The following is a 15,036-nucleotide window of genomic DNA, read 5'->3' on the forward strand; positions in this document are numbered from 1 at the left end:
TTTTTGTAGGCATGTATGTGTTTAATCTGTTGTGGGGACTTGAGCAGTGTACCGTGTGGTAGAGAAGAGAATCCCTGATGGGAACTTCTGGATTTCCATGTTTAACTGTGCATGTGTGGACTCTCAAAATTTGCTGTCATTTCAATGTTGTAATGACAACGCTGAAAATGTTGACATCCTTACAACTGAAAACTCTGGGCCATTCCCTTTTTCAATTAGTTTAGAATCAGACTAGTTTAGAGGTACAAAATCAAAGAAAAGCTCATAGAGTTACATGTAAAGCAGCAACTAAATGGAACAAAAAGAGATTTTATGCCAAGATATCCAAGGATGGTCAGTCATATTGATATGCTAGTTGTCTTGAAGAGATATTAATGTCTATAATGTTGTTGGAAATTATTTTTAAATTGGAATTGTAGTATAGTCTGTGTCTGTGTGTGTCTTAATTGCAATAAAGCCAGCTAGTCTGATGTATAGAGATAAAAACAAAAAAACTGCGGATGCTGGAAATCCAAAACAAAAACAAAAACAGAATTACCTGGAAAAACTCAGCAGGTCTGGCAGCATCGGCGGAGAAGAAAAGAGTTGACGTTTCGAGTCATCATGACCCTTCGACAGAAGTTGAGTTCGAGTACAAGAAAGAGTTGAAATATAAGCTGGTTTAAGGTGTGTGTGTGGGGGGTGGGGGGAGAGAGAGAGAGAGAGAGAGAAGTGGAGTGGGGGTGTGGTTGTAGGGACAAACAAGCAGTGATAGAAGCAGATCATCAAAAGATGTCAAGAACAATAGTACAAAAGAACACATAGGTGTTAAAGTTAAAGTTGGTGATATTATCTAAATGAATGTGCTAATTAAGAATGGATGGTAGGGCACTCAAGGTATAGCTCCAGTGGGGGTGGGGAGAGCATAAAAGATTTAAAAAAAAAAAAAAAAATTTTTTTTAAAAATTTTTAAAAAAAGTTTTTTAAAAAAATAATAGAAATAGGTGGGAAAAGGAAAATCTTTATAATTTATCGGGAAAAAAAAAGGAAGGGGGAAACAGAAAGGGGGTGGGGATGGAGGAGGGAGCTCACGACCTAAAGTTGTTGAATTCAATATTCAGTCCGGAAGGCTGTAAAGTGCCTAGTCGGAAGATGAGGTGTTGTTCCTTCAGTTTGCGGGCCCCAGCTATGCCTGTCTCTTTATGGGGTATGTGGAATATTCCTTGTTCCAGTGCTACTCCGGCCCCCTTCCACAACTCTTTCTCTGGTACATCGATGATTACTTCGGTGCCGCTTCATGCTCTCGTCGGGACTTGGAAAAATTTATTAATTTTGCTTCCAATCTCCACCCCTCCATCATTTTCACGTGGTCCATCTCTGACACTTCCCTTCCCTTCCTTGACCTCTCTGTCTCAATCTCTGGTGATAGACTGTCCACCAATATCCATTACAAACCCACCGACTCCCACAGCTATCTCGACTACAGCTCCTCACACCCCGCTTCCTGTAAGGACTCCATCCCATTCTCTCAGTTCCTTTGCCTCCGTCGCATCTGTTCCGATGATGCTACCTTCAAAAACAGTTCCTCTGACATGTCCTCCTTCTTCCTTAACCGAGGTTTTCCACCCACGGTCGTTGACAGGGCCCTCAACCGTGTCCGGCCCATCTCCCGCGCATCCGCCCTCACGCCTTCTCCTCCCTCCCAGAAACATGATAGGGTCCCCCTTGTCCTCACTTATCACCCCACCAGCCTCCGCATTCAAAGGATCATCCTCCGCCATTTCCGCCAACTCCAGCATGATGCCACCACCAAACACATCTTCCCTTCACCCCCCCTATCGGCATTCCGTAGGGATCGCTCCCTCCGGGACACCCTGGTCCACTCCTCCATCACCCCCTACTCCTCAACCCCCTCCTATGGCACCACCCCATGCCCACGCAAAAGATGCAACACCTGCCCCTTCACTTCCTCTCTCCTCACCGTCCAAGGACCCAAACACTCCTTTCAAGTGAAGCAGCATTTCACTTGCATTTCCCCCAACTTAGTCTACTGCATTCGTTGCTCCCAATGTGGTCTCCTGTACATTGGAGAGACCAAACGTAAACTGGGCGACCGCTTTGCAGAACACCTGCGGTCTGTCCGCAAGAATGACCCAAACCTCCCTGTCGCTTGCCATTTTAACACTCCACCCTGCTCTCTTGCCCACATGTCTGTCCTTGGCTTGCTGCATTGTTCCAGTGAAGCCCAACGCAAACTGGAGGAACAACACCTCATCTTCCGACTAGGCACTTTACAGCCTTCCAGACTGAATATTGAATTCAACAACTTTAGGTCGTGAGCTCCCTCCCCCATCCCCACCCCCTTTCTGTTTCCCCCTTCCTTTTTTTTTCCCGATAAATTATATAGATTTTCCTTTTCCCACCTATTTCCATTATTTTTTTTTAAAAAGAGGGAAAAAAATTAAAAAAAAAAAAATTTTTTTTAAATCTTTTATGCTCTCCCCACCCCCCTAGAGCTATACCTTGAGTGCCCTACCATCCATTCTTAATTAGCACATTCGTTTAGATAATATCACCAACTTTAACTTTAAAACCTGTGTGTTCTTTTGTACTATTGTTGTTGACATCTTTTGATGATCTGCTTCTATCACTGCTTGTTTGTCCCAACAACCACACCCCCACTCCACTTCTCTCTCTCTCTCTCTCTCTCTCCCCGCCCCCCACACACACACCTTAAACCAGCTTATACTTCAACTCTTTCTTGGACTCGAACTCAAGTTCTGTCGAAGGGTCATGAGGACTCGAAACGTCAACTCTTTTCTTCTCCGCCGATGCTGCCAGACCTGCTGAGTTTTTCCAGGTAATTCTGTTTTTGTTTTTGTTTAGTCTGATGTATAGTAGTTTAAGATGTTAATTACATAAATGTAAGGAGTAGAAGGTAAAGTGTAAATTTGCATTTGTTGAATAAACCATTCAAAAGAATGGGTAAAATCTTGCACCCAGCTGGGAGACACCAAGCAATATGTTTATATTACTGATAAAATTGGTGGAATGAAAGGATTATTGTCAGGAGAGGTAAACATTTTTAAAAAGCTAGCAATACAATGGAAAATTTACATTCAAAGGGGAAGCTAGGTATAAACAGAAAGGAGCTTGTGTGTACAAGCCAGGGAGAGGCATTTAAGATCTAATCAGCCTGTAAGCCGACAACTGTCTGCAAAGAACCAAATTGCAAGGGACCTCATTTTGAATTTGTGCAGTCAAATGTGCTTTACCTGGTGTCTGTTTAAAGCCTATGGGTTTTTGATGCCTTGTTGAAGATTTATCTGGGAGTGATAAATTTGGGGATTTGTTTAAAGTCATTATGGTAGTGTATTTTTGTAGACATGTATGTGTTTAATTTGTTGTTATATAAAACTAAATTAAACATTAATTAATTTAAAAAAACCTCTAGAGGCTTGGTGGTTTTATTCCTAAATTCAGAGCTGCATCTCAAACATACCAATTGAAAATATAGATTATGACAGTTGTTCAAGTTTCCCTCTGGGATTTAAACAACTCAGCCTTTACCAGCTGCTGTGTCATAACATTGTTCAATGCAAAATAAGCTCTTTGGCGAAAAAAAATGTGCAAACTGAGTTATTGATCCACATTAGCTTTTCCTTATAATTCTGGTATAATCATATAATGAGAAAACATATTGATTGTCATGTCTTCGAGGTGAGAGGAATGTATGAAAGCTGCAATTGCAAGAAGAATTTAGATTTGTTGTGGGATATCTAAAGACATGAGACGCAGTCAGTTGCAGGTGAAGTTTATTCTATATAAGTATGCATACAGGGATAGCACCCTCAGATTGCTCTAAGGCTACTCAAAGTTACACAGTTTCTTCTATATATTTATACCATCCTTGTGATACTTCATCATTGACTCACATTGTTCATATCTCACACGTCTAGTTCTGCAATTACAGATTAAGTCACGAATGACCTGACCTTTCACACAAATGACACCAGTAGTTTGTTCAAAAGCACAAACTTGCTTTATCTAGCCTTAATATATCGTCCAGTCATCCACTTATCTTAGCCTGACCCTGAAATCAGGCATCAGCTTTTCCATTCAGTCATCCACTTATAGTAGCCAGACCAAAAGGTTACATTTCTTACTAGGAATACTAGTGATACATTTTACTGCAAGCACTTTTAAATCTTAAACCAGCACTTTTGTCAAGCTTGTACACAACTTCAGATTCAAAGGGTCCAATCAGTCTAAGTTCTGAGCTTAGAACTGTAAAATGTTTGAGTCTTCAAACTATATTGCCCAGTGTGTGGCTGTAAGTACTACATAATTATGTGTATACTGAAGCACTGTTGTACATACCATTATACTTAATAAATCTATGAAAGCTTCTTCTCAACGTTCCAAGAATCCTATTGATTTTGAGGAACAGATCAAACATCTCCTCATAAATAAAATCATTGTCTAGAACAGATATGATTTAACTCTTATAGATCTGTGCCAGCCGTCCTTGATCAATCTAGATGAGTATTAATATCTACATTATGTTCTATAGAAGCTTACTCACTATCCTTGTTAGGCTTTTAGTTTAGATTCACTGAAGTGCTTTTTTTTCCAACTTATTAGCCCTCTCCGCTGCAAAAATAAAATTGTGTTCCTGTACAATTTAACATTCATTTTGTCTTCCAATCTAGTTCCCTTGATATTGAAAATGTTTGTAACCACTGTTTAATCAAAAATATTCAACAGACCTATAGACAGGAACAAAATCCTAAAAGGAATTATAATTATTTGAAATAAATTAATATTTAAATAAAGGGGAAGCTAAGTGTGGGGGAATTGCTTTTAATGTAATGTAATTTATCTCCAATTCAGTTTTACTTAAAACATGCTGGGAAGAAAATTTAATTACCTGCCCCTTTTTCCCACTCCCTGCCCAGTTACAGAGAAGCCACAATCATCATCATTTCTTTCCCTCTTTATTTCTCCCAATTCCTCTGGAGTCTAACACCCTGAATCTCAAACAATCAACAAATCATTAATGCAGTCAGCATTTTGTTGCCCATCCCCAATTGCCCTTGAACTGAGTGGTTTGCTAGGCCATTTCAGAGGATAGATAAGAATCAACCACATTGTGTGGTTTTGAGTCACATCATAGACCAGATATGGATGGCAGCTTTCCTTACCTAAAGGACAATAATGAACCAGATAGGTTTTTATAACAATCAATGATAGCATTACTGAGCTGAGTTTTCAGTTCCAGATTTTTCTATTAATTTAAATTAAATTCCACCAGCTGCCGTGGTGGGATTTGAACCCATGTCCCCACAGCATTAGCATAGGCACCTGGGTTAATAGCCTAATGACATTACCATTACGCCACCATCTCCCAGTTATTTGGGAAATATCATAGACTGGAAATCTGTCAAAACTGGTGAGTAAGGAATAGATTTGTGTGAAAATTATAAGATACCAATGGAAGATTTACTCTTTATTAGTTGTAGGGATACATTCTTTATATATTGTGATTATGTTTATGTAATAAGCATCTATGATTTTGCATAGCAGATATCTTCACCTGCTGTAACAATTAACGTTTTCATATGAAAGCAAGTGAAAGACTCGTGCTAAATATAGTAATAGATGATCAAATGCTTCATGGTGCTGTAAGTCAAAAGCTGTTTGAATTATCTATATCATGTAATCAGGTGGGGTTGAATAATATTCTATTGTTTTTAGGTCAGATTAAAACAGCTTTCTCTGTTTTATTTATTTTACAACTGTTTCTTTGTTCCCCACAAAAATAATCAAAGGTGCCATGATCCGCCCAAAAGGATCATACCAAAAGTCAGACTGTGGCAAATATCAATATTTGAATTAATTTTGAGTTCTGAGATTACAATCTGGTCCTGCAAATAAATTAAAAATTTACTTTCTGGAAGTTAATGTTTGTTTGCACTAACTGCTTTATTTAATAGTAAATTTAATCTTCAGCATGAGAAGCGCTAAAGTTCTCTTTGTAATCTGTAATTAATATTTTTTTAGCAAAATGTCAATTGCAAGGCTTAACCTATATTCTAAAAATTTTTAAATAGAGTTGAAGAAGCCATGAAAAAAGTCCAGCAGATCCAGCAACGCATTCCCTCTTTATTCTCTGAGAACAAATGCTCGGAAGATGAATTTGATACCATGCTGTTGACACTGCCTGAAAAGCTTAATCAGAGATTGCTTCCTTTCCAAAAAGAAGGAATCAAGTTTGCCATTGAGAGAAATGGCAGGTAAGCAAACCGTTCAAATTTTGGAATTGTGATCATAAGCCTTTTAATTGCTGATCTCCCATGGTATTGTACATAGGGGTTTGGATCCTGCTTGATGTTTATCAGCTAATGTTACCTGCTGCTTAAAGGCCATGCCTTTATACGTTCTTTAGAAATTCAGGTAATAATAGCTGGGATTGAATGGAGGTGAGGAATTTGCTTGTAAATTTAAAGCCCTAGATCAGTGGGAGTGTATTCTTTAAAGCTTGTTTCACTTTTATAGCCAATTGTGAATCTGATGTGTGACAGATGTAGGACACTTGCTTTTACTGGGGCAGAAAATACTGGAAGATGACGTCTTTAAACCTGGCAACCCTGAAAGTACTGCATAATTATAGACTTCTTCTAGATTGTGTCAAAACAATGTTTAATTGATTCTAAATATTGTTGATGAAGGAAAAGTGCACATGACTCCCAACAAGGCTATTTGGTTCCAGGTCACTAACCTACGAGTGCATGTCAGCTTATACTTTTCAATTCCATGTGTCTGGAACTGCCAGGAGCCAGGGCATCCAGATGTTATTTTCTCCCTCTTAGCTGAAGTTACTTAATAGCCAGGGTTTTGTGGTCAGCGGCAAAGCGACAGTGCTTGCCACTGACCAGGAAGAAAGCTGCCCACAAACATCTATGATCTCTGGCATAAATTTCATATTTCCCAACATTAATTTGAATCTGGCACCAAGTCAAGGGGATCTTCAGCAATAGTAATGTCATCAAGCAGCGTTAGCAGCCAATCATAGAAAGAATTCTCACAGATGGCAAACCAGAAATAAAATGCACTGGTTATTTTTTCAGTATTTTGCTTTGTAAATTTTATGAAATAAAATTGGGACATACTCATTAAAAGCTGAAATATCATAAGTTTAAAAAAATTGTATTAAATATGGAACTTTTATCAGAATGGAAAAATTGACATAGAAAATTAGCCTTCCAGGGCCAGAGAGATTGTTCAATCATTAAGATTTTGTATGCTGGTAAAAATGCAGTTCCATCTCATTACCAGGGTGGAACCTTTTTGCAAATTTTTAATATGCCCTCTAAAGGAAACTCTCATCAATTCAATGACCTCTAAAGACTGCTGTCTGCAGGGACATCAACAGTGCACCATGTGGAGGAACAGGGTATCACTGACAGTAAGTTCTGGATTTCCACATTAAACTGTGCATGCCCAGATACCAGAAGTTGCTGCCAGTTTCACAATTGTAATGATGCTGAACACTGACAGTCTCGCCGTCATTACAATGGCAGAATCCCAGCCCAAAGCGTTATATAGCTGACAATTCACAACTTCATCTGAATGGAGGCACAATTATGCCACAGCAGCAACTTGCATTTAACATAGAGAAACAGATCCCAGGCACTGCAGAATCACAAGGAAAAAATGCATTTTCAGCCAAAAAGAAGATTTTGGGAGGGTTTGGAGAGATGAGTTTTAAGCAGGGCCTTAAAGGAGGTGGAGTGTTTAACAAGGGAATTCCACAGGTGAACTACCGTCTGATTTGTAAGCTAACATTGCAAATTCTAGAACCGGTCTAAAATTCCGCTGTTTTTTTCTTACTGTTTCATGGGATGTGGGTGTCACAAGCAATGCCAGCATTTATGGGCCACCCCTAATTGCCCTTGAACTGAGTGACTTACTAGGCCATTTCAGAGGGCATTTAAGAGTCAACCACAGTGCTGTGGGTTTGGAGTTACATGTAAGCCAGACCAGGTACGGACAGTAGATTTCCTTCCCTAAAGGACATTAGTGAACCAGATGGGCTTTTATGACAATCAGTAGTTTCGTGGTCACCACTACTGAGTATAGGTTTCAATTCCAGATTTATTAGTTGAATTTAAATTCCACCAGCTCCCAGTTGAACCCATCTCCCCAGAGCATTAGCTTAGGCTGGATTACTAGTCCAGTGACATTACCACTACACTAGCATCTCCTTTATTTTTTTTTTGCACTATAGACACCTAAAGATCAATTTGAAGCCCTTTGTACCCGTGGAAAATAAATTGCAAATTCCTGCCATAAGTTGATTTTGTGTAGCATGCAGTAATTTCCATTGATAAAAATGGGGTTTGGCACTAATACAAAATAGTGTGCCTTCATTTGAGAATGTTTGCGTTCGGGTGGGCATATAGAGAGGAGCAAACCGTTCTTTTCAGGCAATTAATGTGTAAGTATATAATATCTTTTGCTGCATTTTGTACTCCCAAAAGCTCTTGCACTCTTGGAAATGATCTTTTGTAAGGCATTATAAAGGTATTATAAATATATTTTCGTATATTAGCTATACCAGTATATTTCTGACAGACCTGAGAGTGCTTCCCAGGGAGTCTGAGGCAATAACCACGAGATGTATGTAGGAGCAGAGTTGCATAGTGGTAAAAGGCTATATGAGGTGGCAGAAGTCATGTCTTAAACACATTAACCAAGATTATATTGTGTAAGAAGGCGAAGGAGTTAGCACTTGGGGGAGACAAATCTTTGCAGTTCAAGTTGGTCATTGTTCTTGAATCTAAGTTTCCATGATTTTGGTTTGGGAAATAATCTTTGGCCCTGAAAGATGAACTGTTGGTCTCTAGGCAGTATCTTCTCATACACATTTCCTACCTGCCACATAAAATCTGGTTAGTCATGGGTGGTAAACAAGCAAGTTTGAATAAAAACTCTTTTTTTGTGATAAATTAATTTTCAGTTAACAGCACATTACCCACCTTCAGTGTAGTCAATGAATATTTTTAATGCAAACCTTTTTTAAACTTCATTCTGTAGAGCTGCACAATCGGGCTGGTTCATGGAAGATTTCATGTTCAGCAATATGCAAGTGAGTTTGAATGGAATCTTGAGCAAACAAAGCTTGTTAAAATTAACGAAGGTTTGAGTGCAATTTGTGCCTGGGTCGCCTGTTGTGCCCAAAGAAGAAACTCTTGGTCGTTGTATAATTTTACACTAATTATCTAAAAAGAATAGTCTGCTTTTCAGTGTTCTGCTGCACATACCCTGCCTTGCATTTCAATCAATCCTTTACTCTCTGCCCTATAATGCATTAAATTCAAATCATTATTCTTAACTATAAATAACTCAAAGGCCTTGCTTGATAGCAGCCCTGTGCTTTCCTTCACTATATTCCCTTTTGAATCCTCCAGCCCTTTGAATTTGGCCTTCTGAGTATCCTCCCACCAGTGGATGTAGAGCATTCAGCCAACTTGGTTCTACTGCTTGCATCTCACTCTGTAAACTTCTCTCTTCCCTTCTCTCCACTGTGTTAAACTTCCTCTAAACCTGTGTGTTAGGCTCAGTCTTTGGATATTTCTTCCTGACTCAGCATCTATTTTCATTATGCCTACTATATTTGTGGGGCCTCTTGGGACTCAGTTTGCATTTAAAATGATATATGAATGCAAGTTGTTTTAAAGATAAATCGAAGTGTGCAGAGTTCATACTTATGCTCTAAAATAATATTTTTCGTGTTTCACTATAGTGTAGTAAATGTCAACAGCTAGTTATGATTTGCAATATTTATATATTTGCAGATAATGATCTCTATCCTACACCTTTATGTATCGACATGTAATTTATTTTTAAGAGCGATGACCAAAAAAAAACTAGATCCGTTTTGAAGTGGAGACTAAGGAATCCCTGATCTGCAGTGTTAGGGCTTTGTATGTAGGTGGGGAAATGAAATATTGTGGATGTGCTAGAAAGCTGACTCACAGCAGTGGGGGATATCTCAGGAGTATCAAGAAGCAATAAGATTGTGATGTTTTTTGACTTCTGTTTGACATTTGGATTTTATTAACTTGGACTTGGTAAAATTGAACTGCACTATTTACAATTTAATATTTTTAATTTGTATTACTTGCATACACTTTAAAGCCACCTAGTCTTTTCCCAATAGAATATTGCTGAATCTGAAATGCAAATTATCTACATTAGTGTCTCTTGCTTTTTTTCTTTTCAGTATCACTTCTTACCCTTTTCATCAACATATATTCATTCAAGTCCCAATTAACTGAAATTGCAAATGAAAGAGTTAAGTAAGATTAGCAGGAATTCGACTAACCTTTCTTACTTTGTATACTGTCGCGTGTGGCTCTCCCCCTTCTGTATGTATTTCTAGCCTTCAGCTTTTCTTCAATGTGCAATGCTCTAATTCAGGTAAACAACATGCCCTCTGAAAGGCATTGCCATGGCTATCTACCTTCTTGAGCAGAGTTCGCTCTAATTATGATCACCCCGTCTCAACTATCTTCTCTGGTATTTTAAGCTGCTTTATTTTCAGTGATCCGTTTATCTTCTGTTGTGACGACCTTTGTCCCAGAAGCAATACAGTAAGGAAAATTTGTAATAGCTTTAAAATGCCTGTGGAGTCTGCAATTGTTTGATGAACATGGTTATCTTCACCTTGAAGAATGAACAAGAAAAGGTGATAAAGCAATGTAAAATGATTTCTGAAACAATCTAGATAGAGCTGGAGATAGGCACTGTTGTGAGGTAGAAACATGTAGTTTTGACAAAGCATAAGATATGGTGTTCAAAGTTCAGCTTGGTTTGGTTCCCTCTTTGAAGGTAGCCACATCTGGTCTAGAAGAAACATCAATTTTGGCGACACTTACTGTTTGGAATTGCAAAATGTTTGTAAAGGGAACAGAGGATAGATTCTGGTTGGACTTGGTTTGTGTGTAGCAGGGAAGAGAAACCGAATGTTGATGATGCTTTGGCTGCATTAAGTAGAAATGGAATGAAGCATGAGCAGTCTCTTGATGTATAGAAGAGACATTGGAGAAGTTTTGACAGATCAAATGCTGAGCAAAGACTCAGGAAAGATAAAGCACCATAGTCACAGTAACATAGAATATCATTCATGGCTTTGGCCAGGGTGTTTCTGATGCTATCGGAAGCCAGCCTGGCTTGATTTGAACAGGGAAATCTGGGATAAATGAACATGATGTTGGAAACATTCAAGGGCTTTAGAAAATAAAAAGGAGGTTGGAGGAAATTGGTATTTTGTAGGAATAGATTTTTTCTAGAGGAATTGATAATGGCACTTTCAAAGAGAATGACAGAGCAAGAGATAAGGATACCACTGTATGCCAGCCAGCTATTATTGGAAATGTATCAGCTGAGATAAAGAGCTGAGTAGTTCTTTGAAATGAAGTCAGGACTGAACAACTAGGAGATGGGTTGCTGAACAAAATGTGCATTGAGAGGATTGGGGAGGGAGGACGTTGGGCGAGAAACTACAAAAAGATCGGGGCCCAAGGCTGGAGTGGTTGAGAGACAGCAGCGGACCAGAGGAAAGGATGGAAACAGTGAAAGTATTTGCATGCTGGCCTTGATCTCTGAGATGAAGAGGTGCATGAACACTTTTCCTTTAGTATTTGAGATGAGCAGACAGGGGGCAGTTGATCATGTAGAACCGCTGTTCTTGTCCTCCAGCATGATCCTTGATTAATAGGCTATTTTGGATGAAATGAGTCAGGCATAGTATTGTTTTATATGGCCGAGCCAGATTTTGCAATTGGTGACTAAGTCAATCTTGAGCTTAGAAGTGTTCAAATGTGGATTCTTCTGACTTGCTGGAGCAAAGATGTGGAGCTGCAGCTTGCAAGTGATAAAGGTAGGACTAGGATTAATTTCCTGGGAACTAAGACATTTAAGGCAGATGGCCTTAATATCCATCATCTAGAAGGTGTAATTCAGGAATATGATGGAATACTGTCCAGTTGCCTGGATGAACCCACTTGATTGGCATCCATCCACCAACTTCAGTCTTCACTATCTCAGTCATCGATGCACAGTTGCAGCAGTGTATACAAGATGCACTGAAGCAACTCACCAAAGCTCCTTTGACAGCATCTTCCAAACCTGCGTCTTCTACCACCTGGAAGGACAAGGGCTGCAGGCACATGGGAATGCCACCACCTGAAAGTTCCCTTCCAAGCAACACATCATCCTGCCTTAGAACTTTATTTCTGTTCCTTTACTGGTGCAGGATCAAAATCCTGGAACTTGCTTCCCAGTAGCACTAAGGGTACCTGCACCAGATGGACTGCAGCGTTTCAGTAAAGTGGCTCACCACCACCTTCTCAAGGCAATTAGGGATGTGCAACAAATACTGGCCTTGCCAAAATGTCTACATCCCATGAGCAAATAAAAAAAATGGTTTTCTATGATAGAAAATAGATAATAGTTGTTTTCTTGTTTCATAGAATTTTCCATACCCTCTTGTCAATTTGCAAGCACAATTACAAATATGAACACTATATATTTAGTACTAGCCTAATTTTATTTATCAATTTCATTTTTAATATGTACTAAAAATGGTTTGAATGCTCAACAACTGAATAGTTGTCTGACTATAATTTTGAATTTTATTCAGATTATAAATGTCTGCATACTTATTGTTAAAAATGTCCAAGTGTTTACATGTTGCAATGTGTGAATGCCAGCGGACTGCAAAGGAATTTGTCTAGAACAGACAAGAATCTCAAAAGCAAGATTGCCTTTTCAAGAAAATGGCTTTCCTTGCAGCAGGGTCTGAAAACCAGTGAATTGGAGACAAGATAAGGCCAGCAAGTCCACCAGGGAAACTTGGAATTCAGCTTTTGAGGACAGAAAAATTTAACATCCAGTGTCATTACTGAAAGCTGCCCACGCCAATGGGAAACAGAAGGATCACAATGCCGCCATGGCCAGGGAATGAAACTACAGTATGGCAAGTTTACACAGGCAAAACTGTTAAAATTTGGACATAGAAAATTATAGAAAGTGCATGCGAGTTTGAGATTTTTGATGTAGATAGATTGTATAGATCCTCTTTCAATCCACTATCAGTATAGCTTTCAGACAGTTCAAAGAATTCAACACTGGCTAATTTGTACCATATTTAAGATTGTAGGATGGGAGAAGTTACTGCCATAGCCATCAAGCTTAACATAGCAATGGTACTTCAACAGAATCAAAATCCTTGTTTTGCTTGAAGTGCAAGATTAGTTTGCAACCAATCAATTCTGATCTTATTAAATAACTTTATTTTGCATTTTAAATTATCATAGCCACAAAATAAAACCAAAGATTGAGAGAAATACTGACAAAATATCTTTAGTCTTTTGTGGGCCAACCCAAGAGTAATTTTAGCCCAACTCATCCTTTGTGTGCTGTTGCAAAAATAGGTTACCACAGCAACCAAAACCAAGCCTTCACAGTAGTTTGAAAATTCGGAGGCTCAAGCTAGGATATACTTCCTGTTAAAGTATTTTAAGTGTTATTTTACACAGCATGTTCCATTGAGAACATGTACTGAATATACTGTTATTGAGGTCTGAATATAGAATCAGCTGTCAATCAAAATTACAATTAATATTTCAAATATCACTGGTTAGCATTCCAATCACCATAACAATTTTAACTGAAAGTTCACAGTGAATGTATTTGAATCCTAGCTTCTTCATCCTGGTCATTGGTCCTAGGTTTATTTTGATTTTGCTTAGGGAAAAGAACAATACTCTCAGAGAGGTTACAGCCATCAGCAAATAATGTATTATTATTGAAAGTAATTCTACTTGAACCCTATGGATTTGGATTTATATTGAATTTGTACATCTTATAGTAGAACACAGGCATTTGTCCCACAATTTGCATAGATGGAGGGAATAGCAACTTCAGGAGAGTAAAATTAAGCACTGATTGGGCTTTCTCTATTTTCTTGAACAAACTTTAAGTCAGTGGCAAGCATTACATATTTAAAATAATTAATGCTGGACTTGTGTGATATTATTTGAAAATTTCTTTGAAGATGGTAATGAAGTTTTAATTTTAAATATTAGTTTTCTAAAAATTTAATTATCATGTTTTGCATCTGTGCATACATGACATTATCAAACAAAGTTCAGTCAATATTTTACAGTTGGATGATTGACATTCTGATATAGACCTCCATGCCTTTGTAAAGGGAATCTAAATGGATTAGAAACCGTTGGAACTAACAGCAATAGTGAGTGAAGCCAGGCCAAATAGAGTGCATAAAATAAAAACAAAATGCTGGAACTACTCAGTAGGTTAAGGCAGCATCTGTGGCAAGTGAGAGTTAACTTTTCAGGCTTCTTCAATTAAGACTTTTCATCAAATAAGGAGCATGTTGTATTCATAACAAGCCTCAAATGTCTCCCCTTGATAGAATATAGGCAAATACATGGCCAGTCACTTTAGTGGGTATTTCAGAGGCAGGGTTTTAAGGAGATGAAAATGGATCTAGGGGAAGTAAACTGGAATGTTTTGCTATCAAACATAGAAATAGAGCAGCAGTGGGCATCGCTAGCTAAGACAACAGTTGTTGCCCATCCCTCATTGCCTTTGTTTAGAGGGCATTTAAGAGTCAACTGCATTGCTGAGGGTCTGGAGTCACGTGTAGGCCAGACCAGATAAGGACAGCAGATTTCCTTCCTTAAAGGACATGAGTGAACCAGATGGGTTTTTACAACAATTGACAATGGTTTCATGGTCATCATCAGATTTTTAATTCCAGATTTTTATTGAATTCACATTTCACTATCTGAGTTGGTGGGATTCAAACCTTGGTCCTCAGAGCATTACCTTGAGTCTCCAGAATGCTAGTCCAGTGACAATACCACTAAGTCACCGCCTTTTCTGCCCAACTCAGTTATAATTATCTCAGTAAGGTGTGGATGCTTGGCATGCTGGCTCGAATGAGTATTTTTTCCTACCATC

At 38.5% G+C, this 15,036-nt stretch overlaps 1 protein-coding gene across 3 annotated transcripts in view; it reads left to right on the forward strand.

Annotated features, from left to right (window-relative positions):
* The window catches only part of zranb3 (zinc finger, RAN-binding domain containing 3), a 122,053-nt gene that overhangs the window by 23,651 nt on the left and 83,366 nt on the right, over positions 1-15,036 (forward strand). The window contains exons 1-2 of one of the 3 annotated variants that reach the window (XM_041201038.1): positions 6,144-6,275; positions 9,079-9,130. In XM_041201038.1, coding sequence (XP_041056972.1) covers positions 6,269-6,275; positions 9,079-9,130 — 59 coding nt within the window. In that variant the 5' untranslated portion in view covers positions 6,144-6,268. Of the gene's footprint in view, positions 1-6,092; positions 6,276-9,078; positions 9,131-15,036 lie in introns of those variants that run through there. The other 2 variants (XM_041201037.1, XM_041201039.1) reach the window with 2 other exon arrangements.

The sequence above is a fragment of the Carcharodon carcharias genome, chromosome 12 (assembly GCF_017639515.1).
Source record: "Carcharodon carcharias isolate sCarCar2 chromosome 12, sCarCar2.pri, whole genome shotgun sequence".
NCBI lineage: Eukaryota > Metazoa > Chordata > Chondrichthyes > Lamniformes > Lamnidae > Carcharodon > Carcharodon carcharias.